The 25,570-nt window shown below is 45.2% G+C and overlaps 1 protein-coding gene across 1 annotated transcript in view; it reads left to right on the top strand.

Moving 5' to 3' along the window:
- The window catches only part of nup205 (nucleoporin 205), a 92,540-nt gene that overhangs the window by 55,562 nt on the left and 11,408 nt on the right, over positions 1–25,570 (top strand). Inside the window, exons 23-37 of the mRNA XM_067999924.1 lie at positions 933–1,047; positions 1,332–1,481; positions 3,973–4,047; positions 6,058–6,215; positions 7,866–7,946; positions 9,255–9,446; positions 10,901–11,150; positions 12,430–12,528; positions 15,012–15,160; positions 18,175–18,366; positions 20,305–20,426; positions 21,327–21,465; positions 22,671–22,797; positions 24,275–24,351; positions 25,426–25,554. Coding sequence (XP_067856025.1) covers positions 933–1,047; positions 1,332–1,481; positions 3,973–4,047; positions 6,058–6,215; positions 7,866–7,946; positions 9,255–9,446; positions 10,901–11,150; positions 12,430–12,528; positions 15,012–15,160; positions 18,175–18,366; positions 20,305–20,426; positions 21,327–21,465; positions 22,671–22,797; positions 24,275–24,351; positions 25,426–25,554 — 2,055 coding nt within the window. The remainder of the gene's footprint in view (positions 1–932; positions 1,048–1,331; positions 1,482–3,972; positions 4,048–6,057; positions 6,216–7,865; positions 7,947–9,254; positions 9,447–10,900; positions 11,151–12,429; positions 12,529–15,011; positions 15,161–18,174; positions 18,367–20,304; positions 20,427–21,326; positions 21,466–22,670; positions 22,798–24,274; positions 24,352–25,425; positions 25,555–25,570) is intronic.

Genomic DNA, 25,570 nt, shown 5'->3' with positions numbered 1-25,570 from the left:
CTTTAGGATCTCTTGGGTGAGATGCTGGAGAGGGAATGGTGCCTGTTGCTGCCCTACCCCAGCAAGAGCCTGTTCCTTCAGGGGACCAGGAAGGGAAAAAATGTGGAGAAGATAGAGTCTATTGCATCACTGGTGCAGGATGGCTGTGGCTACTTGGCTAACTGACGATAGCAAAGGCAGGCCACAAAGATTAGCCCTGGTTATCATGTGGCAGAGTATATTGTGGATTAAGTGCAGACATCAACAGTGTAAAGGGGAAAAAAATCAGAGAGGAGAGGTTATGTGACAAGAGCAAATTAATTTTCAGATTGTGATAGACTGCTCTCACCCTGTAATCACTCTCGATTGTCCCTTGTTAATTTAATCCCATTTCCCTGATCTGATTCTCCCCTTGGTTCTCTGTTTCTCTAATGGCCTAGTTTGTAACGGCACACCCTCATTTAGTACAAAGCTACACACACCAGAATGCCCCCTTCCCTGATTTGATCTCCAGCCTGTGCTGACCTAACAAGTGCCAGTTGATATTGATGTGAGTTGGAGTAGGCCAAATCAACGTCCTTGAGCTAGGCAGGAGAAAGAACAGACCTCCCGTTGAGTACATGCATTTATGGGCATCAGGCGGAACAGGCTAAGGTTCAGTTTTGATGCCCTGTACAGACGAATGACCTGTTGACTTTCACCATCTGGGCTTCTGCATGAAGACTGGCCACTTACGAGAGACACCAGAGGACAGCCAACCTCTAGAACCATACCTCACTGAGTCAGTGTTGTTGTGGGAAGAGTGGAGAAAATGTTGCCCAAGTGACCAGTGAAGTAGGTCCTTGTTATTAAAAAAAAGTTTTGCTGTCAGAGTTATCGCATCCCATTCAGTCAAACCTAAATAATGTGGAATTCTTTCTCCTAGGTGCCAAATAACTGTTGTTCTCCTCTAGGTGATTTACCAGCTGTGTGCATACTCTGATACCTCCGGACCAACCATGCGATACTTGAGAACAAGCCAGGATTTTCTCTTCTCTCAGCTCCAACATCTGCCCTTTGCAGTTAAAGGTAAGAGAGTCTGAAGTTTGTGCTCTGTCTTCTCTCTCATGCTTTCTTTCTCACTTTAGCCCGTGCGCGCACTTCCCCTCTCTCCCTTTTTCCTTCTCTCTCCCTCTCTGTCTTTTTTTCTCCATTCTCTCTCCTGTTCTAATTACGATAAAAGACTTGGCTCTCATTTTCAGTCAATGCCCGATGGTCTCTCCTTTCACCGCTACCTTTGTGTTAAATATGGACGTTTGTATGTCAAAATAAGTTATAACTTCATTCAAAGCTGGAAGAATTCCTCTCCGCAGGCCATGAAATCTCAGCCTTGAACCAGATGTCCTGGCTGATGAAGACTGCTGGGATTGAACTGCGTGTAACATCTCTAAATCGGCAGCGTTCTCACACACAGCGTCTCCTCCATCTGCTGCTCGATGATGTGCCACTTCGATCCTACACCGGTAAGTGCTTCTGAATATGTGTGGGGAAGATAGAAGCATACAGCACAGAAGGAGACCATTCGTCCCATTGTGCCTGTGCCGGCTCTTTGAACGAGCTATCCTAATAGTCCCGCTCCCCCTGCTCTTTCCCCAGAGTCTGCAAAATTTTCCTTTTCAAGTGTATATCCAATTCCCTTTTGAAAATTATTGAATCTGCTTCCACCGCCCTTTCAGGCAGTGCGTTCCAGATCATTACAATTCGCTGCGTTAAAAAAAAGTTCTCCTCCTTCCCTCTGGTTCTTTCGCCAATTATCTTCAATCTCTAGTTACTGACCCACCTACCAGTGGAGACAATTTCTCTTTATTTACTCTATCAAAACCCTTCATAATTTTGAACATCTCTATTAACTCTCCCTTTAACCTTCTCTGCTCTAAGGAGAACAAACCCAGATTCTCCAGTCTCTTCATATAGATTTTAAGTTTTGCGTCTCTTGTTTGTTTGAGGATCATTGTGTGAGCGTTCTGGTTTAGCGCAGCGAGACAATCCAGCCACTTTTCATGTAGTTTAACTGTACTCACTCCAGAGAGCTGCCGGATTCTCCCCAACTCTACTGCCGAGCTTAATCTGGAGATATCACCCTTGTGTCATGGGCTTTCAAATCCAGACAGTACCCTCCATCTAATGAAATAGAAACCAAGGGCTCTGCCCGTCTAATGTGGATCTGAGCCATACAGATCCCCGATGCCCTAGATTCAGTCACTGGGCTCTGCTGAGCCAGGTGACCTTGGCTGGACTTTGGTGGGGGGGGAGGTTGGGGTTTATAATTAGCCTCAGCATCCTGAGCTTTGTGAAGGAAGAGAGAATCCTGATCACTATCCTGTGACTCCTATCCACATATGGTAGTTGGGCGAGGACTGGATTTAATGTGGTGGTGATGCCTCCCTGTTAGAATAGCCTTTCAATACTCGCTGAAGAAAGGCCAGTTGGGGATGGTACTTGAGGATATCTGGTGCCCAAGGATCTGTACCCTGCAAGAGTCAGGAAAGGAGGGGGGTGGTGGGGGGGGCAATGAAATGGCATAGCTTGAAAATATATTTTGCGGAACAATCTGTGAAAAGGAACGAATACCCAGAATAAAAGTTAATTGAAGACTAGAAATTCACACTTGTTTAATTTGGAAACTTCCAGATATACCAGCTGTCCCCATTGAAACTTACACCACCTCAAGCCCGTTAAAATGCCTGTGTTGTGTTAAATATGTAATTGAGAATGTACAACATATAATTTATCTTTCTCAAAAAAAACTTTGAATGCTCTACATGTTGCTTGGTGCCCAGCACTCTGAGGTCCTAGTTGATCGTCCACATTTAACTCAAAGAAACAGTGAACTATTTAAAAATAATTGACGTTGGTCTTGGCAGCAGCATGACAGTTGATCCCAGCGCTCCTGGGTTAGGGACAGTACAAATCATGCTAGGTTCCTGCTTTTGATCTCTATGCAGTGGCCCCCGTTGCATTGTTTCGGGGTGGGAGGGGGGTTGGGTTGGGAAAGAGAGAGAGAGGTATAAGGTGACCTCAGAATTGGACTCTGCTGTGAGGCCTCCACTGTCACAGAGCTTGCTGGCAATCCTTGTCTGGATTTACTGAGGTGAGGTACTGGAGGGTTGCAAGGATCCACGGAGTTGTACCACAGCCAGATGCAATAAATGGAAGAAAATTAACCAGTCGGTGAATTTTGAGTTGGCAATTTAATCTGTGGCTTATCAATACCAGCAAAGCATTCATATTTCCGTCATGCTGCCCTGTGTTACCAGAATTTCTGGATCAAGCAGTTTTATTCCTTAACCATTCTACTTCATGCTGAACACTGATGAGGTGTCTGGGTGACATGGTGGTAGACTGTTAACTGCCTTCTAGAGTGGTTGAGCAAGCCACCCTTCTACCAGGGCAACTAGGAACGGGCAATAAATGCTGGCCTTGCTAGCAGAATGAATTTTAAAAACTGCTTGAGCCCTCAACTCCAACAAAGAGTTATTACAACAGAAAGTTGCTCCGAAGAACACTTTTATTTTTGCAGCTTCGCTGTGTCTGCCTGCCTGATATTAAATGGAAATACCTTTTACCCGTGCAGCACAGCCAAAGCAAAGTTCCCCACTCCGATCTTTTAAGAAGCTATTGCATAAGAAGGCCCAGAGCCGCCAGCAGATGGCAATAATGTGGCCTTGCTAGCATTGCCTGCATCCCGAGTGCAGATAAATTGAACAGGCTCTGATCAAGGGATTCTACTTTCATCCCTTCATAAAAAAAGCTGATTACGATAGCAAGTTTTAGATAGCAGACCGTGATGTTTTTGGACACAACAATCCTTCAAAGTGGTCTCATTTGAATCCTCCCTCTCCCCTACTGTTCAATTGAGTGACTGCTTATCCACACTTGAGCTAATTGATGCCGTTCATGAATGTCGTGGTGTTCTCGTTGCTGCTTCATGTCGATGCTGTCTTTATTCACCAGTTGATGCAGAGGGAAGTCTCGAAGAAGAAACTAGAACCATCACTGGGTTTCTGCAGTTTGACTCCACCTCGAAAGGTATTTGCATCTCCTCGATTAAGTGTCCTACTCCATGTGCTTTGAGATCTATAAACTTGTAAGTTACTGGTTGGAGAGAAGAGGAAATTAAATGAATATTCAGCAGGTTGCATGATGTGGCAGCATGTATCAGTATAGTGTATTGGTACCAATATACGATGGGAATAATCACATTTAAACCAACACACTTTCATGTTGTGTGGTATTTTTTGTGTGTGATTGCTCCCACCACTACCATGACCAGGGACAGACCTGTTCCCATCAGTACTTCACACTAGTGTTAGACAACTCAAAATACTCTTGCCAGACACAGCCTATGTTGGGAAAGACAGAGTTTGCTAAGGTGTGGGGTTCATAGCTCAGTTAGGTAGTGATGGCCAGTCTCAGCGTTGGCCTTAATGCTCCATCATACTGTGCCATTTATTTTGGGGTTGTGCCGGTGAGTTGCTGACCTCAACCCTACTGTCTAGAGGGCACGTCATGCCAAAGATCAAATGCTACCAAAGGAGAAAGGACTTGCATTTATATAGCACCTTATCACATTTGTCAAACGTCTCAAAGTGCTTCACATACGATTAATTATTAGAAGCGCACTGACTATGATACATGTCAACACAGCAAAATCCCAGAAACAGGAAGGAGCTGAATGCCCGGCTAATCGATTCTATTTTTGGTGGTGTTGATTAAAGAAGTATTTGGCCAAGATTCCTTACTTTTCTTTATGTAGTGCCACAGGATTTTTTTTTAATATCCACCTGAACAGGCAGACGGGGCCTCATTGGAAGGACAGCACCTCCCAACAATGCAGCACTCCCTCAGTAGTGCACTCAAGAAAAGAAACAGTGGATGGGTCACCTTTCTGGGGTGAGGTTGGGAAAGAGCAGCCTGGCCATTGAGCAGGGAGTGATGTGTGGCATAGGAGGGAGTCACTAGCTACAGCATGGATTAAATATATTTTAAATTGAGAGGCAATGTTACAATAGTAAAACGCACAGTCCAGTAAATCATTTTGTTGGGAGAAAGTAAACTGTCATCCAGCGACCGTTGCAGCATTAAGCCATACAGATGAGAATAGTACAAGTTCGATCCCAAGTCTAAACTGATTTCAGGCAGGGAACAACGGGTAAGTACAGTTGGTCTCAATACCTGTGGGTTTGTGTGGGGGATGGTGGGGGTGACGGGGGAATCAGGATCATTATCCACTCCTGATCATTATGCAGTGATCCCTGCTAGAAAGTGTAAAGTGTGCATGTTCGGATAGTAATTGAGCACAGGATTCACCCCCCCCCCCCCCCCCCCCCCCCCCCCCAAATGATGTGTAACCTGACCATACACGTGGTCTGGGCTCACACGTGGATTTGAGTGAAGTACCAGAAGGCAACCAAACTGCGCATTGTACCTGGCAATGGTCAGGGGTGGAGGGGGGGGGAGGGAAAGATACTTTATTTTTAAAAAAGGAGCGGGGTGGGGGAGAAAGAACCAACCAACAGAGAATAATGCTGAGGTCTTGGTGTAGATACTGGTGAACAATGAAAAATGAGCCGCCTTTATATCAAGTACTGTGGGGTTTCTGCAGGGTCCAGGACCCCTGCTTTTCTCCTGCCTGTGCATGTTGCAATCTTGTAACTTTCTTTTCGGATGTGGTATTTTGGGACCAAGAGCAGTGAAGTTATTTAACCAGGTTTATATGTTTATCGGATGTGTCATGTGGCTGTTCATATTTCAACAGAACTTACAAAAAAAAGCTTTGTGTGTTTAAATTTTAATGTGTCCAGTTAATATTCTCATTAATCAATTGGGGGTAGCAGTTTTTGCCAGAAATTCTATCGGTATGTATTGATGAAGTGAAGTACAATGGGACAATATTGCATGAATGTGACCGCCAAAATCCACCCATACCATCAAAAACTTCACAGTGCAATCAGTGACTTTAAAAATGCTCAATTACTGGATGTGGATCAAAAGGAGTTTCCTGCAAGTATTGATATTCGAATGTTGCTGTTGATTTAGTACGCCGAAAGATCCTGAGTATTCTGGATTCTATTGACTTTCGTCAGGAGACCCCTGAAGAGCTTCATTTGGACTTCTTTGATCGTGCTCAGATTGAACAGGTCATCTCTAAGTGTGAGCACAAGAACCAGCAGGGCCAGACTGTCTGCAATGTGAAGGTAACTGCTGCCTTAGAACAGCCTTGCATTCGCAGTTTTATACTTTTCTCTCTCTCCAATATCCACATTTAGTCTGTTTGCCTGTTTGTACTATGCTGCCACTACATGCTTCTGTTTTAAAAAAAGATCTAGTATTCCCTGCATTCCCCTGTTCACCCCTGTTGTGTAATATTCCCTCTCCTAGTTTTCTCTCTAACTCTAGTATTCCCTCTATTTCATGTTCCTTCCTCGAGTATTGCCTCTATCTCTCATATTCCTTCCCCTAGCATTCCCTCTGTCTGTAGTGTTCCCACCCCATGCATTCCCTCCATCTGGTGTTCCCTCCCCTAGTGTTCTGTCTCTAGTATTTCCCTTGTCTCTCATGTTCTCTCTCCTAGCATTCCCTCTATGTCTAGTGCCCCCCTCCCCTTGGGTACCCTCTATCTACTCTCACCAGCAGTTGAACATTCTACACCTCCCTTTGCCAGCAATTCCCTGTTTGACTGGGGATGTTGCTGTACAGCAGATGCAGCAAACGGCCTGTCAGGGTGATCTTTTGGAAGTTGTATAACGTTTGTTTCTTTGGAGGAAAAATGAGTGTTTGACTTATGTTAAATTGACTCTTTTGACCCAAATACTCTCCACAAATTATCAACCAATTAAAATATCAACCGAGGTGGCTTTTCTTTTTCACACGTGGCCCAACCTAGTTTAAGGTGGAAGTTGCTCCTGTTGGGCAGTCTTGCATATTGAAGCCCTGACAGAGGTTTTCACTCAGTTCCCCGGGATGGAGACTGCCTCATTTGCTGATTTGTTTCCCCCACTCACCCTTCTCCATGTAAATGCACCTGTCCTTCACTTGCACCTTGTCTCATACACAGTCCTAACCAGTCATCCTGGATCTTAGCTCACTATTGCATCTCCATTTCCTTCTATTTCTCTCCTCCCCCCTCACTGGCAATGGCTTTGAAGGTCTAACAGTTGGTCTTATACTCTTTGATGTGGGGAATGGTCCGAGATAAATAATTTTTCCAAGTGCCAAAATATTATTGAGTCATAAGACAGGGATAGTCTACTGGCTGTCTTTTTTTTCCCCACTCACACTCAGCATCCCAATCACAGGCTGGTTTAGCTCCCCCCTTAATGCTGTATGATGTTTTAGATTGTAACATAGTCATCCAAATGTAGTAACTTGTCTATCATCAGCAGTGGTCTGCCTAAGGCAGGTTCTGGCTCAATTGTCCCACCATTTCAGGGAGTAGTGGTTCCTGCCCACAGAACATACGCCCTGGGCTCAGCTGGCTCCGGCTGACAGTACCCGGTGATGGCCCCTGCTCAGGGTTACGAGCTAAGGCCTGCAGTGGATCCAACAGAGGAAGGGATGTGTGGTTCCTTAGTGGTGGAGAAGGTGTGTGGAAGGATGGATGGGGCTCTCGAGCCTTGGTCACAATCCACCTGGGAGAAGGCACTCCGTAACTAAACCATAAGGAAGGCAACTGCACCTCAGCTATTTTCCCTTGTGTAGTAGTAATGCCTATCGGAGGATACAAAATACCTGCCCAGTACAGATCAGGTGTTGGGGGTACCATTTTTTTTTTAAATGATAAAATCGAAACTCCAGTATAACTTAGCACTGTCAATGTTTTCACTGCAAATTGCTTTACCTTCTAGCTCCTTCACAGAGTGCTCGTTGCTGAAGTGAACGCCCTGCAGGGAATGGCAGCTATAGGACAAAGACCATTACTAATGGAGGTGAGACACTTCTGTGCAATGGGTTACTTGTCTGTTCTATTATTCTCTATTTGTTATTAAAGTAATCTGGGACTCCTCTCCACCCCCCGCCCCCACACACACACAATCATCAGCAGTTTCATCCAGTAAGCAGCTAAATCATGGTCATCAAAAAGCTCCCGAGTTCAATTTTCTTGTCTGTACTGAATTAGCTGATCGCAAGCAGGGCAACAGTCATGGTGCTGCAGTTGACTTTGGGGGACAATCATCCACTGTTCCCACTCCTGAATACTATCCAGCGACCTCTGCCAGCAGTTCACGTGTGCGGATATTAGGTCAACCTAGAATTGGGCTCTGGATCGAACAGCTTGCTGACACTTGCTGTTGAGGTTCACGCACTGAGAATAGCCGCTTGGGTAAGACACTAGAGGGTGACTAGTGCCCGTGAAGTGTCAGCCTTGGCTCAGTGCTAGCACTCTCTCCTCTGAGTCAGAAGGTAATGGGTACAAGTCCCCTCCAGAGACTTGAGCACATAATCCAGGCTGAGACTTCATTGCTGTATTGAGGGAGTGCTGATTGCACTCTCAGGCAGGTGTAAAGGATTACATGGCACTATTTGAAGAAGAGCAGGCAAGCTCCCCCCGGTGTCCTGGCCAGTATTTATCCCTCAACCAACATCACTGAAAAACAGATTATCGGATCATTATCTCATTGCTGTTTGTGGGAGCTTGCAGTGCACGCATTGACTGCTGCATTTTCCTACATTACAACAGTGACTACACTTCAGAAGTACTTCATTGGCTGTGAAGCGCAAAGACTTGGTGTCAAAGGGAGAGGTTCAGGAATGGAGAAAGTTGGTGAAAGCAAGGTGGTTCAGTAGTCCCTGTTGAGCCTGCAGTTGTATGATTCCTTCCACTAAAGTCATTAGTTTTTGGGTTCAGTGAGGAAGAAGTTACTCTGAGAACAGCATGTAGAAAAAGGCAACTTATTTTGCTGCAAAAATTTTCTTTTCCTAAAAAGAGAATGGGGTGCTTTTAATTTGGATTGTTTGCATTGTGATCTTTGCGATTAGTCTGTGGAATTTCCTCAGCCGTGTCTATCTCTTATGAAATGAAAACCAAAAGTGCTGAAAATACAGCCTCTGTGTCCCGCCACTTTTCACACGCAGACAGACCCGCTGTGAATTTCGAGCATTTCCGGTTTGTTCCAGCAATCCCAGTCTTTGTTTTTAAACTCCAGCCCATTATGTTGGGAGGATGGAAACTGTTTTGCATATTGCCAAGCTGATTAGATAGCATGCCTTTTTCTAATGTTGTGACTATTGTTCAGGAGATAAACACGATCTTGCAGCACGTGGTGGAGAGGAACAAGCTGCGCGAGTGCCTCCATGCCAAGCGGCACATGCTGGAGTCTTGGCGTCATCTCGTAGAGATCATACTTGCAGCGTGTCCCCTGGACCTGATTCAGGGGGAGGACAGACAGCTGGTCATCCGGGACCTTCTACACGACCTCCATGACAAGGTGATGCAAAAACGTCCTGCAGCAAGTTTCTGCAATTACACTGCAGTTTATTATTAAATATAAGTATTGGAGTTTTAATAACTAAAATGCGTTGGTATATTGAAAAACAATTTTTTCACTTCCCAATATCTATAATCCATATATCATCAATCAGAAGGATAGGACTTAAGAGTTTGAGACAAATCCCTGAGCACTATAAGAATCGTTTAATTTTGGATTTTCTGCAGACCTATCGATTGTTTAATTTTTCTCTTTACAGTACATCAGTGCATTTGCCTCTTGTATCACCAACAAGAAAGATGAGTGTGTACCAGTTGCTTTTTGAGTCACTGTTTTATTCTGGCTATAGGCAGGCTGGGCTCAGCTCTTTAAACATCATATTTCCGGCTTGCGTGAACCTACCCCGAACTAGGTCAACAGTCAAGTCCCACACACAGTTGTTCCAGTCTCCCAGCCAATCTCTGAATCCGTCCCTAACCATAAACAGAGTCCATTCACAACACAAGCAGCTACATCATGTTGCAAAACTACTTCAGTCCCACTGTGTAAAAAGGTATTAAGTGGACTGTGGCATGGATTGTATTCATGGAATATTCTATAACTGTGATTATAGGAGTTGGTCAAGTGCAGAGCAGCACAACGGGCAAAATTCGACATGGAAAGCATAAAATAAAAATAGGAAAGGTTGGCTGGAAAACTGGGAGAACTCCTCTGCTTTTCTTTGAATAGTGCGGTGGGAAATTTTACGACCACCTGAGAGGGCAGATGGGGCCTCGGTTTAACGTCTCATCTGAAAGACGGCACCTCCGACTGTGCAGCACTCCTTCAGTACTGCACTGAAGTCTCAGCCTGGATTACGTGATCATGTCCTGGAATGGGGCTTGAACCCACGACTCTCTGACTCAGGCGAGTGTGCTACCACTGAGCCAGGGCTGCCACCTTGGCAGTAGGTCATGCAGCATCCGTGGACAAACAGAAGTCAACACTTCAGGTCTTAGACCCTTCCTTGAAACTGGAAACTATTACAGCTGAACAGCATTTAAAAGAGCACAGAACAGGGGGCAAGGCAAAAAAACAGAGATACAGGTAAAGAAATGGAATGACCTGTAAAATGCTTGGGTGGAGAGCAGGAGATGGTTAAATGGCAGAGGTGATATTAGCAGGAGGCAAAAGGAGGCATAATGAGATAAATCAAAGAAATAAAAGACACATACGAGACACAGTGTGTGTGAATAGCTGAAGGGGGAAAGGTAGAAAGGGAAATAAGGAAATCTGGAAAGGTGGAGTTGGCTACAGTGGCTCGGGAGTCTGGTGAAGTAAAAAAAAAAGCAGCTTGACATCAAGCATAAAATGGGGTTGCACAGAGTTTCTTGAGAACATATACTGATCAACTTGTAGTTTATGGTGCTGTGTAGTCTGATAGTTTTGTTAGAATGTACCTCTCTCCCTCTTAGATCCTCAATGAGGAGGCTGCCCAAGAACTCATGCCCGTGGTGGCTGGGACGGTATTCACTCTCACCGCCCACCTCAGCCAGACGGTCCGCAGCGAGCAGAAACAGGCGCTCAACACCCACTCCCAATACGTCTCCATCCTCGATGGGAGTGCCAGATCACCAGGGGGCATATCAGCTGGCTTTGCTTCCATCGGAGACTCTTCTCTTCACATCATCCTCAGGAAGCTCTTGGATTTCATCCTCAGAACTGGTAGGTCCCAATGAAGATGCTGCCATCTGGAACAATGGGCCTGAGCATATGGGAGTTTTTAATGAGTTTTGTTCTTCCCTCACATTCGTATCAGTTCAACAGCACCGCTTGTATGGGAGCTACCAGGTTAGCTGTCAATAGCAGCATTACTTTCTGTAAGCCCCTTACAAAGGGAATGTTGCTCAATCCAGATCAGGAACAGGATAGAGGATTCTATCTCTTTCTCTCTCCCTCTTTAGTCCAGGAGGTTTCTTTCTTTTTAAATCAATCCAGGTTTATGTCCCCATCTCATTTAAACCCCTGACTATAGAATATTAGTTGAGCTTTAAGTAGTGTAAACCCATGCCCTTGCTGATTTTGGACTAACAGAGTGTACTGTTTTTATGGGAGGGGTGTGGAACATGATGAAGCTTGAAATTTTGGACCTGCAGAAAGTATCGTGAGGCCTTATACTGACAGCAGGATACAAGGAGGGCAGACCAGTAAGAATGGAAATATGTATTCTGCATCTTTTTCACTGCCTCTAACAACAGCTCTCGGGACCCACAGAAAGGCTGGTCAAGGATGTAGTTGAACACGTGGAGTTTGGATCTTTTATATCAATTCTCTGCTGTTGGTGGAGGTACACCACAGCACAGATTAAATTTAAAAGTTGTACTTGAGTGCAAACACAAGGGTCCTGCACACTGAAGTGAAAGGTTGCAGTTAACAATCTCGAAAAATAGAGGGACTTCTGTGATTCCCTCAGGTCACTGCTCCTACAATGGCAGTGACTGTATTTTAGCATTACTTTACTCAAGGGAGCTTCAAGCAACACTTCAGGATCTGAATGTTTAGATGCAACCAAACCTGAGTTCACATGCCTTCACTTTTTTTTAATATAATTTATTTTACGTGAAGATATCTTACAGAAGAATTACGCAGAACCTACTGCACAGAAACAGGCTATTCACCCCAACAGGTCTATGCTGGTGTTTATGCTCCACACGAGCCTCCTCCCATTCCAATTACCCCTGCCCCCGTATCCCTCTAGTCCATTCTCTCTCATGTAAGCATCAAGCCTCTCCTTAAATACATTAATTCTGTCTGCTTCAGCCACTCTGTGTGGCAGCAAGTTCCACATTCTCACCAATCTGTGTTGAAGAAATTCCTCCTAAATTCTTTCTTTGATCTGTTAGTGACTATCTTATATTTATGCCCCGTTACATCAGGAGCCGTTCTCTGTGTAACGTCCTTGGTTGGATGATTGAAGCACTAATGCTTGCATTGTTGCCGGCAGGTGGAGGTTTCCAGCGTGTAAGAGCCCACCTGTATGGAGCCCTGCTGTATTACCTACAGATGAGTCAGAAGCCAGATGAACCAGACACCTTGGAAACAGGTATAGTAGCTCTGTATGAGGATATGATTTTTACAGGTGAAGATGATAGTTTGTGAATAATCTTATTCCTTTTTTGTGTAACCACCTTGCTTATCCAAGTGAGGAATTTAGAGCCATGGATTGGAATACTTTCCATTTCAAGCACCCATTGTCCCATCAGGCACTCCCAGGTCATTTACAATACAGCAGAGTAAAGCTCCCTCTCCTGCCCCAAGAATGTGCCTCAGCCATCCATTACCCTAGGCTGGATTTGAACCCATATCCCAGAAGTGAAAGGCCAGTGTTTGATCAACTCCACCACACTCACCTTATTCTTTTAAGGTCCACTAAACTCAAATGCTCTCTCATTCTTTTAATTGCTTTACTTCAGTTCACAAACTTATCCAAACAACTAACTTCTCGCCAAATTGACCATTCTCGATGTGTGAGCCTAAACAATGTTGGCGGGCTATTTGACTGGGATGGGCATTGCAGGCAAGCCTGATCTTGCCCTTTCCAGCAAGGATCTCAGAATATTGATAAAAAGCAGGATCCTTGGTTGACTTTTTTTTTCTCCCACCTCCATCCCAGGCACAAGCTGATTATAACATCCTCACTGTTTCTCTGACTGAGATCAGGTAACTCAGCACAGACCAGGGTTAGAACATAAGAAATAGGAGCAGGAGTAGGCCATTCGGCCCCTCGAGCCTGCTCCGCCATTCAATAAGATCATGGCTGATCTGATCCTAACCTCAAATCTAAATTCATGTCCAATTTCCTGCCCGCTCCCCGTAACCCCTAATTCCCTTTACTTCTAGGAAACTGTCTATTTCTGTTTTAAATTTATTTAATGATGTAGCTTCCACAGCTACCTGGGGCAGCAAATTCCACAGACCTACCACCCTCTGAGTGAAGAAGTTTCTTCTCATCTCAGTTTTGAAAGAGCAGCCCCTTATTCTAAGATTATGCCCCCTAGTTCTAGTTTCACCCATCCTTGGGAACATCTTTACCGCATCCACCCGATCAAGCCCCTTCACAATCTTATATGTTTCAATAAGATCGCCTCTCATTCTTCTGAACTCCAATGAGTAGAGTCCCAATCTACTCAACCTCTCCTCATATGTCCACCCCCTCATCCCCGGGATTAACCGAGTGAACCTTCTTTGTACTGCCTCGAGAGCAAGTATGTCTTTTCTTAAGTATGGAGACCAAAACTGTATGCAGTATTCCAGGTGCGGTCTCACCAATACCTTATATAACTGCAGCAATACCTCCCTGTTTTTATATTCTATCCCCCGAGCAATAAAAGCCAACATTCCGTTGGCCTTCTTGATCACCTGCTGCACCTGCATACTAACTTTTTGATTTTCTTGCACGAGGACCCCCAGATCCCTTTGTACTGCAGTACTTTCCAGTTGCTCGCCATTAAGATAATAACTTGCTCTCCGATTTTTCCTGCCATAGTGCATAACCTCACATTTTCCAATATTGTATTGCATCTGCCAAATCTCCGCCCACTCATCCAGCCTGTCTATATCCCCTTGTAGGTTTTTTATGTCCTCCTCACTCTCTACTTTCCCTCCCATCTTTGTATCATCTGCAAACTTTGATATGTTACACTCGGTCCCCTCCTCCAAATCGTTAATATAGATTGTAAAGAGTTGGGGACCCAGCACCGACCCCTGCGGAACACCACTGGCTACAGGTTGCCAGTCCAAGAATGTACCATTTATCCCAACTCTCTGCTTCCTGTTAGATAACCAATCCTCCACCCATGCCAGAATATTACCCCCAATCCAGTGATTCTTTATCTTGAGCAATAATCTTTTATGTGGCACCTTGTCGAATGCCTTCTGGAAGTCCAAATACACTACGTCCACTGGTTCCCCTTTATCCACCCTGTACGTTATATCCTCAAAGAACTCAAGCAAATTTGTCAGACATGACTTTCCCTTTGTAAAGCCATGCTGACTTTGTCCTATTAAATTATGTTTATCCAAATGTTCTGCAGGTACATTACAAGGTACTGCCATACGTATAGTTATTTTGCTAGCATCTGTTTAAGCTTATATATATTTTTATGTAGCTTTATTGTATATTCCCCCTAGTATCTGAATTTAGATTGTTTTGCCATTTTAATTGGGGCCTTTACTGCGATTGGGAAATAGAGATCCAGATTTCAGTCGAGGTTAGATCCCAAAGTGGGGTGACGAGCCATCAAGCTTTGAACCAAACGCTCCGGTTTCAGGTACGCCCATCCAGTAACTATGGAGAAATAAAACCAGGCAGGAAAAGTCTGGCTTTCAACTGCTGCATTGTATCAGTGGGTCATTCTGCACATGCACACAGCCTTTTTCATGATTGATGTAAAAGGTTCCATTATGTCCCAGAGATGACAGATCAAATTTTTAACCACTCCCACTTAGAGGGAGTTTAATCCCTCCATTTGCTTTGAGTCCGACCTCTTAATGTGTGTTTTTCTTCTTTCAATCGTGGTGATGCAGGGCAGAAAACCATGTGGGAGAGGCTCACGGCTCCGGAGGATGAGTACACTAAGCTGCAGAAAGAGAACATGACCATCATAGAGAGTTATGGGGCATCGCTGATGGAGGTCGTCTGTCGAGATGCTTGTGATGGGCATGAAATTGGGCGAGTAAGTACATGCAAACAATCGCCTAGAGTTACAGTGGATGGGGTTTGACCATTCCAGTAATACACTCTTTCACATAACACTGATATGTCGTTCATTTATAGTAAGTATGTGAATCGCATTGTGCTTGTATTTCATTAAATAACACAAATGCTTCGGAAATGAAAATAATTTCAATTTCAACGCTCTCATTCTTGTCTCCCTCCACAACACAATCTTAACCCTTCCCCTGAAAGCTAGGGTGGGAACCCCCTGCTTGGCTTAATGGGTAAATGCGTTCACATAGTGTAATACAAACCAGTAGATGGCAGATTTGATTCCCGGTCTCTGCCCAGTTACCTGATCTTAGCTGGTGGTGGAAAGAGCCAGGGAGGAGAAATCAGCCTGTGTTCCTGTTTCTGACTGCTGTCCAGTGATGGGGAACAGATAGGCGTTTCTGCGGCCGCAAACATGTCTCCAGGATGGTATGTTGCCTCCCTGATGCTAGGGTCAAGGATGTCACAGAGCGGCTGCAGGGCATTCTGGAGGAGGAGGGTGAACAGCCAGTAGTCGTGGTCCATATCGGTGCCAACAACTTAGGTTAAAAAAAAGGGGATGAGGTTCTGCAAGGTGAATTTAAGGAGTTAGGAGATAAATTAAAAAGCAGGACCTTAAAGGTAGCGATCTCAGGATTACTACCAGTGCCACGTGCTAGTGATTATAGGAACAGGAGAATAGACCGGATGAATGCTTGGCTGCAGGGATGGTGTAGGAGGGAGGGATTTAGATTCCTAGGACATTGGGACCGGTTCTGGGGAAGGTGGGACCTGTACAAGCGGGACGGGTTACACCCGAGCAGGACCGGGACTAATGTCCTCGTGGGGGTGTTTCCTCGTGCTGTTGGGGAAGGTTTAAACTAGAGGGGCAGGGGAATGGGAACCTGAGCGGGGAGTCAGAAGGGAGTAAAGTTGAGAGCAGCAAGAGAGGGAAGACCCAGGGGAAATTTACAATACAAATAGTACAAACAGTTGTTCAAGCACAAGTGAAAGGGAAAAGCGTAAAGCAGCAGAAAGAAAGTGTACTTTAGGCACTACAGATAAAGTGAAAACTCGTAAAGCGATTAACCCAGCATCAAAGCTGAAGGTCAGGCTAGGGTATGTGGCCCAACTAAGAGTTCTGTATACAAATGCACGGAGTATAAGGAATAAATTAAATGAACTACAGGTTCAAATTCAAATTGGAGGGTATGACGTGATAGCTATTGATGTGATATGGCTGCAGGATTGGGAACTAAATATGCCGGGTTATAAGATCTACAGGAGAGATAGGGAAAATGGAAAAGGGGAGGAGTAGCCTTAGTTATTAGAGATGAAATCCCCTGCCCCTCTAGTTTAAACCTTCCCCAAGAGACCTTATGGGTTGAATTGAGAAATAGGAAAGGATCTAAGACTATAGTGGGAGTTGTGTATAGGACCCCTGGTGGCAGCAGCTCTGAAGTGCTAGATTGTATAAATACAGAGATTAGACAAGCGTGTAACAAAGGCATAGTGGTCTTAATGGGGGACTGTAACCTTCACATAGATTGGGAAAAGCAGACTAGCAACTGTCAGAAAGGTAGTGAATTTCTTGTGTGTGTCCAGGATAGTTTTGGTGGCATTGTAAGCAGTGTAGATGAAAACATAAAATTACAAAGCGATATTGATAGATTAGGTGAATGGGCAAAACTGTGGCAAATGGAATTCAATGTAGGCAAATGTGAGGTCATCCACTTTGGATCACAAAAGGATAGAACAGGTTGCTTTCTAAATGGTAAAAAGTTAAAAACAGTGGATGTCCAAAGGGACTTAAGGGTTCAGGTACATAGATCATTGAAGTGTCATGAACAGGTGTAGAAAATAATCAAGAAGGCTAATGAAATGCCGGCCTTCATATCTAGAGGACTGGAGTACAAGGGGGCAGAAGTTATGCTGCAGCTATACAAAACCCTGGTTAGACCGCACCTGGAGTACTGTGAGCAGTTCTGGGCACCGCACCTTCGGAAGGACATATTGGCCTTGGAGGGAGTGCAGCGTAGGTTTACTAGAATGATACCCGGACTTCAAGGGTTAAGTTACGAGGAGAGATTACAGAAATTGGGGTTGTATTCTCTACAGTTTAGAAGGTTAAGGGGTGATCTGATCGAAGTTTATAAGCTATTAAGGGGAACGGATAGGGTGGATAGAGAGAAACTATTTCCGCTGGTTGGGGATTCTAGGAGTAGGGGGCACAGTCTTAAAAATTAGAGCCACACCTTTCAGGAGTGAGATTAGAAAACATTTCTACACACAAAGGGTGGTAGAAGTTTGGAACTCTCTTCTGCAAACGGCAATTGATGCTAGCTCGATTGCTAAATTTAAATCTGAGATAGACAGCTTTTTGGCAACCAAAGGTATTAAGGGATATGGGCCAAAGGCAGGTATATGGAGTTAGATCACAGATCAGCCATGATCTTATCAAATGGTGGAGCAGGCTCGAGGGGCTGAATGGCCTGCTCCTGTCCCTATTTTGCTATGTTCCTATATTGAGCGAGGACAGGGTTGGGCTCTGCTGTGACACCTCCCCGTGGTTAAATAGCCTACCGACACTCACTATTGGGTCACACATGAAGAATGGCTCCTTGCATGAGGTTCCAGAGGCCTGTTGGCACACCCGGAACCACTTCCTAGCACAAGTTGGCACCTTCTATGGGGGTGGGGAAGTAGGCGTGCATGAGAAAATTGGCAAAAATAAGGAGGCAGGCAGGTTTTACCATGCTGGGGTGTGGTCACTTGTGGACTGCTGTTAATTACTCCTCCCTTTGACCCTTCCCCCATCTCCCAGAGAGATGCCTCTTCCAGCCATAGTGTACACTGCATCAGATACTGACAACCATCAGCTCTGTCCAGGGGCGGTGGGGGAAGGGATGAATTGGAGCGACACTTATTCCTGGGACCCCAACCCATGAGTACTGCCCCACTTCCCCAGTAAGGCATCTTAGTAAATTGGCCTTCCTGTTTCAGATGCTGGCACTGGCAGTGTTGGACCGGATTGTGGCTATTGACCAGCACCAACAGTGGCTCTACTACCTCACCAACAGCGGCTACCTGAAAGCACTGACAGACAGCTTGGCCCAGGACGACACCACACTTCAGAGCATGCTCAGTCCCAAGCCTCCGTTACTGAAAGCCTTGTACCTTTATGAATCCAAAATGGTAAGTGTATGTCTGTATGCACTCGCCCACTTGTTGTGGGATGGGGTTTAATAAGTGTTCATCCAGCTGAGAGGCAAGTGCATCAAGAGCTCCTCTTCTGCTCCAGGTTTCGACTGTCATTTTCACTTCCGCTTTAATCAGCAGGGAAGTTTTATCATTTTGGGTCCACTTCTCCATTGGCTAACCTGCCTTCCATAAGGGGACCGGATTGTCCCCAGATATCAGTAATGTGTGTGTGTGAGAGAGAGAGAGAGAACTGTGAGAAACAGGCATTAGTACAATTATAGATGATAGATTTTCATTCCAAACTTGGGTTGTGTCTACAGAGAGAATTTGATCTGCACAGTACTAGGGTGTAGTATTTCTAATGGTGGGAGGTGTTGGAGCCATTCGAATGTCAAAGAACCGTCTCACACACATCAAGCATATTGGCTTCCACCCTATCCTTGGTTTATTGGTGCCAATTGACTGAATAAGAGATAGCAACTGGGAGACATAATGAGAGAACTTAATTTAGACTTTGTTTATTTCTTGTCAAGTTATAAGTCAATCATTTTATTAAAGACTGATGGTAAGATTCCAGCAGGCAGGAAGTTGTAACTTGCTCCCCTCTGGATCGACTGTCCCGTCTGTCCCTCAGATTACTTGCCCTCCCATGAACTGCACCACTTCTATTGGATGTTTCTGTACCTGTGCCATACACAATTCCTGTCTTGGGGCTGGCGGTCTGACAGATATTCAGGACCTGGTTTCAGGGCTGGTAATAGTTATTCAGTTGGGTTTTTACGACAATCCAACAACTTCACGGTCACGTTTACTGATGCAGGCTTTTTATTTCCAGAATTTTTTTAACTGAATTTAAATGCTCAAACTGCTATGCTGGGATTTGAACTCATGTTCTCTGGATTATTAGTCCAGTAACACAACCATTTCTCCTGCTGTTGTACTTAAGTGACCACTGCAATGTTGGTGAAATAGGAAAGGTTGGTTGGACTTCAATCTATGTACTTCATAGATGCCCATTTATTGCACACTATGTAGTGATTTATAGGGTGAGAGAGACTATCTGTCACAAAATCTACAACTGTGTATTTTTTTGTATTCGTTCATGGGATGTGGGCGTCGCTGGCGAGGCCAGCATTTATTGCCCATCCCTAATTGCCCTTGAGAAGGTGGTGATGAGCCGCCTTCTTGAACCGCTGCAGTCCGTGTGGTGAAGGTTCTCCCACAGTGCTGTTAGGAAGGGAGTTCCAGGATTTTGACCCAGCGACGATGAAGGAACGGCGATATATTTCCAAGTCGGGATGGTGTGTGACTTGGAGGGGAACATTCAGGTGGTGTTGTTCCCATGTACCTGCTGCCCTTGTCCTTCTAGGTGGTAGAGGTCACGGGTTTGGGAGGTGCTATTGAAGAAGCCTTGGCGAGTTGCTAAAGTGCATCCTGTGGATGGTGCACACTGCAGCCACGGTGCGCCAGTGGTGAAGGGAATGAATGTTTAGTGTGGTGGATGGGGTGCCAATCAAGCGGGCTGCTTTATCTTGGATGGTGTCGAGCTTCTTGAGTGTTGTTGGAGCTGCACTCATCCAAGCAAGTGGAGAGTATTCCATCACACTCCTGACTTGTGCCTTGTAGATGGTGGAAAGGCTTTGGGGAGTCAGGAGGTGAGTCACTCGCCGCAGAATACCCAGCCTCTGACCTGCTCTTGTAGCCACAGTATTTATTATTTGGATGTTTTAATCTGAGTTGCGTGCTGCAGACTGGAAACCTTTACTGAATAAAGTTTCCTGTTAGAGTTACCAGTTAGTGCACTTTGCCTATATTATTACCTGCAGTTTTTAGCCTTTTAGTTAGATTTTTTTTTAACACCGCACAAATCTTTTTCTTTGAAACTGTTTTTGTTGACCTTATTAAGTTTATCCTTTTCAATATATTCACCAGGCGTTCCTCACAAGAGTGGCTAAAGTCCAGCAGGGGGCCATAGAGCTTCTGACAGCGGGGGTCATTGTACGCCTGGCCCAGTGCCAGGTCTACGATCACCGGCCTGAAACTGAGTCGCACAGGTAAGGAACGAGGTGGAGTACGAGAAACCCACGCCGTTTCTTCAAGTAATAATTGGTGTCAGTGAGCAGCAGTGCATTCGGGGTGGGTTAGGGCTGTGCACTGGGGCTGGCTGTTTTGTCAAATCCAAAACTATCACTGAAGGGTTGGGGGAGGGTACGGTGGAGTCCTGGTGTTTAGTTTGCTGGAGGTGAAAATGAATTAAAATCTTTGTAACATTCATTGATACCTCCTTGTAAAATAAAGTGAGAGGAAAAATGGATGTATTATTTTTGTCCCCCCACAATAAACAGTGCACACTGCTTCTGAAACCTACGAAGGCTGCTGATCCATTGGCTGAGTGGGTAAATACACCACAGTGTGCGGTACTCCGCCATCCAGTCCAGCAGGTCCCTGGTTAATTCCTGGTCTGTGCTGAGTTGGCTGATCTCAGCCAGGATGGCAGAAGTGACCCCACGGTTGGCCAGAAGACCCCCGAGCAGTAAAGACGGGAAAGGACAGTATGTCAGACTACAAGCGGCTCCATTGGGCACCTGACTTCACTCCATCCTCACAGCTACTCTTGGGTTGCCCCACTCAGAGGAAACTATGCTTCCACCGGCCGGATGTGATTCCACCGGCGATGGGGAAGTGGCACTTTGGTGATGTCACCAAAGGAGCCTCTCACCGAGAGACCCTGAATGTGGCAGATCTCTGTATGGGTCAGAGAACGAACCCTTTTTAAAGCAGTTGGTCACAACGATTATCATTGTAAAAGATGGGAGTACTTTGAATAAAAATATTCCCACTATACTCTCCTCCTTCAGTTCGGTGTGCTGTGCATTTTGTTCCTTTTTTTTGGTTGAGGGGGGGTGGTTTGCTTTAATACAGTATTTTTATTGTATTTTTTTCTTCTTGTACAGTATGTTTTGTATGAGAGACCCATCGGGATTCATCCCAGCCCCTGTGGAGAGGTATCGCCAGATCCTGCTCCCAGCTCTTCAGCTTTGCCAAGTGATACTGACCTCCAGCACTGGGAAGCACCAGCTGGCAGCGGGACAGGTAACTACACCGAAACACCCTCTCTGTTCTGATCACCAATGCAGCAAAGTGCAGAGATATGCTAAATCCTGACTAAAGCACAAGGTTTGACCTCTAGCATTCCCACTCACTGCTGTTGTGTGGAAATTCTTAATGGAACCGTATGTTGCAGTTTTTATTGCTATCCAGTGATCCTTTCCTTGTACATGAATGTTGGATGAGAACAGGATCTCTGATTCAATTATGAAGCTTCCCACAGTCGAATAGACTACTGTCACTCACTGGATCGTCTCATGAATGAAGCAGTGGGTCTGGAGTGAGGCTGGCATCTTCATGGAGAAAACTGCCAGAAGAAAAATCTGTCTGACTCGGAAGTGTTGACTTGTATCCGATGTTAACAGAGCATCACACAAGTAAAACAAACCAGCCTAAGACATGTGAACGGCAATATTAAATTTCCATAAAGATAGAATTATCTATTTAAGAATGTGTGTTTAAAATAGAGTTATTTTGGAATTGGAGTTCAAAAGCTGTACTCAGTCAGTAGATGACTTACAGTTGTTTCTCCAAAACAGGAAATATTTCCAACAGGGATTGTTTCAGAATGTTCAGGTGCATTTAGGACCAGTCCAGGAGCAGTTCCCTCACCCAGATAAAATGTTGTCTTTTGTGTGGTCCTAGAATAGCTGAGCTTAGACAAAATCCTTAACTGAAATGAATATCACCTGTGGCTCAGTGGTAGCACTCTGGCCTCTGAGTCAGAATGTCGTGGGTTCAAGTCCCACCCCAGAGACTTGAGCACATAATCTCAGCTGACACTCCAGTGAGGTACAATGGGGGGGGGCGCTGCGCAGTTGGAGTTGCCATTTTTCGGATGAGACATTAAACCAAAGCCCCATCTGCCCTCTCAGGTGTACATAAAAGATCCCATGGCACCATTTTGAAGAACAGGGGAGTTCTCTCCACTGTCCAGGCCAATATTTATCCCTCAATCAACAGCACTAAAATAGATTATCTGGTCATTATCACAGTGCTGTTTGTGGGATCTTGCTGCGCAAAAATTAGCTGCTGTTTTTCCTACATTACAACAGTGACTACACTTCAAAAGTACTTAATTGGCTGTAAAGTGCTTTGGGACGTCCAGAGGTCGTGAAAGGAGCTATATAAATGCAAGTCTGTCTTTCTTATTCCCATCTGATTATAATGGTGGTTTTTTTCTGATGCAGGTACTGCAGTTCCTAATTGCCCATTCAGACCCGATCCAGGCTATCCTACGCTGCCAGGAAGTAACTGCCGGCTCCCTGCAGGAGTTGGCACTTTTGACAGGCATCATAAGCAAAGCAGCCTTGCCAGGTAAGAAATGGTAATGTCGGAGCCTTTTTATTTTAAGCCTTTCAGTTATGAGTAGGGGGTATGTCTCTGTTAACTTTTCCCTCCATGGATGTGCCTTGGCTTTCAGATTGTGTCGACCCTTGTCACTTAACATCAATTTTCTTCCCTGATGGCCTAGTGGGTAAAGGCATCGCTCAACGTGGTATTAAGCCACACAGACCAGAAGGCCCCATTTCGATTCCTAGTCTGTGCTGAGTTAGTTGATCTCACCAAGGACAGCTATTGGGATTCTACATTTGGGCTCAGCAGTTCTGGATACAGAGCCCAGCTTCCTGGTCCCAACCCCGTCACATGCATACTTTCCTGTAGGGGTCACTGGACAGTGAGCTGGAGCCCTAATTGCCTCTTTGTCCCCTTCTCTTGCTCAGAATTGCAGAGACCAGTTGTAGCTCTCCTACTACCCATTCGCTGGAGCAGGAAGTAGGAAGTTACAAATAAAAATATAAAATGCTGGAAAACACTCAAGAGTCTACTCTCAATCATCAGCAAAGTGATGGAAGGTGTCGTCGACAGTGCTATCAAGAGGCGTTTACCAATAACCTGCTCACTGATGCTCAGTTTGGGTTCCGCCAGGACCACTCGGCTCCAGACCTCATTACAGCCTTGGTCCAAACATGGACAAAAAAGCTGAATTCCAGAGGTGAGGTGAGAATGACTGCCCTTGACATGAAGGCAGCATTTGACCGAGTGTGACACCAAGGAGCCCTAGTAAAATTGAAGTCAATGGGAATCAGGGGGAAATCTCTCCAGTGGCTGGAGTCATACCTAGCACAAAGGAAGATGGTAGTGGTTGTTGGAGGCCAATCATCTCAGCCCCAGGACATTGCTGCAGGAGTTCCTCAGGGCAGTGTCCTAGGCCCAACCATCTTCAGCTGCTACATCAATGACCTTCCCTCCATCATAAGGTCAAAAATGGGGATGTTCGCTGATGATTGCACAGTGATCAGTTCCATTCGCAACCCCTCAGATAATGAAGCAGTCCGTGCCCGCATGCAGCAAGACCTGGACAACATCCAGGCTTGGGCTCATAAGTGGCAAGTAACATTCGCGCCGGACAAGTGCCAAGCAATGACCATCTCCAACAAGAGAGAATCTAACCACCTCCCCTTCACATTCAACGGCATTACCATTACTGAATCCCCCACCATCAACATCCTGGGGGTCACCATTGACCAGAAATGTAACTGGACCAGCCAAATAAATACTGTGGCTACAAGAGCAGGTCAGAGGCTGGGTATTCTGCGGCGAGTGACTCACCTCCTGTGGAATTGTACCTCATTAAGAATCTTGCCGACATAGACACGATGGGCCGAATGGCCGCCTCCTGTGCTGTAAATTTCTATGATAGGAGGAGAGGAAATTCAAGGGAGAAGAATAAGGGATTCATACTTGCACTGTTCAGTGATATTGCTGATTGTAATGTATATTGCTTTTTCAGGTGTGGTAGGTGGGCTAGAAGTGGAAGGCAGCGATGGTACTATCATGGAACTTCAAGGTCATATTGGACGTTTCCAGGTATTTGAGTTTGTATTTTAAATGCTTGCCTCTCTGTTTTGAACTTCCTTTTCCTTCTCTCTATTTTTGTGCCACATTGGGACATTTAGACTTTTAAACACATCTTTGCCATTTGACTGAATTAGTAGCACTCTTGTCTCTGGTTCAGAACCCCCAGGCTGACACCCCAGTGCAATAGAGAGAGTGCTATATTTTCCTTTGGATGAGATGTTAATCTGAGGCCCTGTCTGTCCATTCTGGTGGTTCGAGTGTATGTTAAAGATCCTAGAGCACTCTTTGGGGAAAAAAAAGCAGGGGAGATCTCCCAGTGTCCTGCCAAACATTCCTCTCTCAACCAACATCAATTATAAATAGATTAACTAGTCATTGTATCTCACTGCTGTTTCTGGGATTTTGCTGTGCACAAAGTAGCTGTCGTGTTTGCCTATAATAGTCACTGCACTTCATAGCTCTGTGGTTAATTGTGGTTCCCCTACTGCTCCTTGGAGATCAACACACTCAGCACGGGGATGAAACCTAGGACCTACTGCTGAAACTTCAGTCCTGTCGAAGAACTGCATTTTTGAAGTCACATCGCAGTGTGAGCACTGCCCGCCTGTTCGCTGCTTACCCTATCCAAACACAATGTAGTTCTCCACATTAGCGCCAGCCTTTTAACTGTCCATTTTTATTGGGTTGCCCTAACATCAAAACACCATCACGATGTGCAAGACTCTGAGGCTAGTCAGGTCATCTGATCTGCCAGTTTTACAGAAAACCCATGCTCTAGCTCCAGTCACTGGTCTTGATTCTACCTTTTCAATACTTCACAGATTGAGAACGATAGTTCGTACTTTGCTTGTGCAAAGTGTAAGGGAGTTTTGGTCGAGAGTGTGCTTAATTTATTTGCACCTCTCAAATAGACTTTACAAGAACGATCAAATCCAAACCATTTTGAATACATTGTCATACATTGTGCGTCTTGCTGTGTGATCACGTTTTTGCTGAGAAACACATTGCATTTTCAAGCGAGGACCGTTATCTGAATATTTATTTCTCAATATCGCTGACTTTTAATATCTTTGTGACCGCCAGCGCCAGTGCCTGGGCCTGCTTAGCCGATTCAGTGGGTCAGACCGGCTTCACCAGGTCAAAAAGCAGCAGGAAGGTACTCAAGTCAGTGGGGTGAGCAAGAAGGATGAGATGGAACTAGCCATGCAACAGGTATGCTTCCAATACC

The sequence above is a fragment of the Heptranchias perlo genome, chromosome 18 (genome assembly GCF_035084215.1).
Source record: "Heptranchias perlo isolate sHepPer1 chromosome 18, sHepPer1.hap1, whole genome shotgun sequence".
Classification (NCBI taxonomy): Eukaryota; Metazoa; Chordata; class Chondrichthyes; order Hexanchiformes; family Hexanchidae; genus Heptranchias; species Heptranchias perlo.
This window is presented reverse-complemented; position numbering and strand designations above follow the sequence as displayed.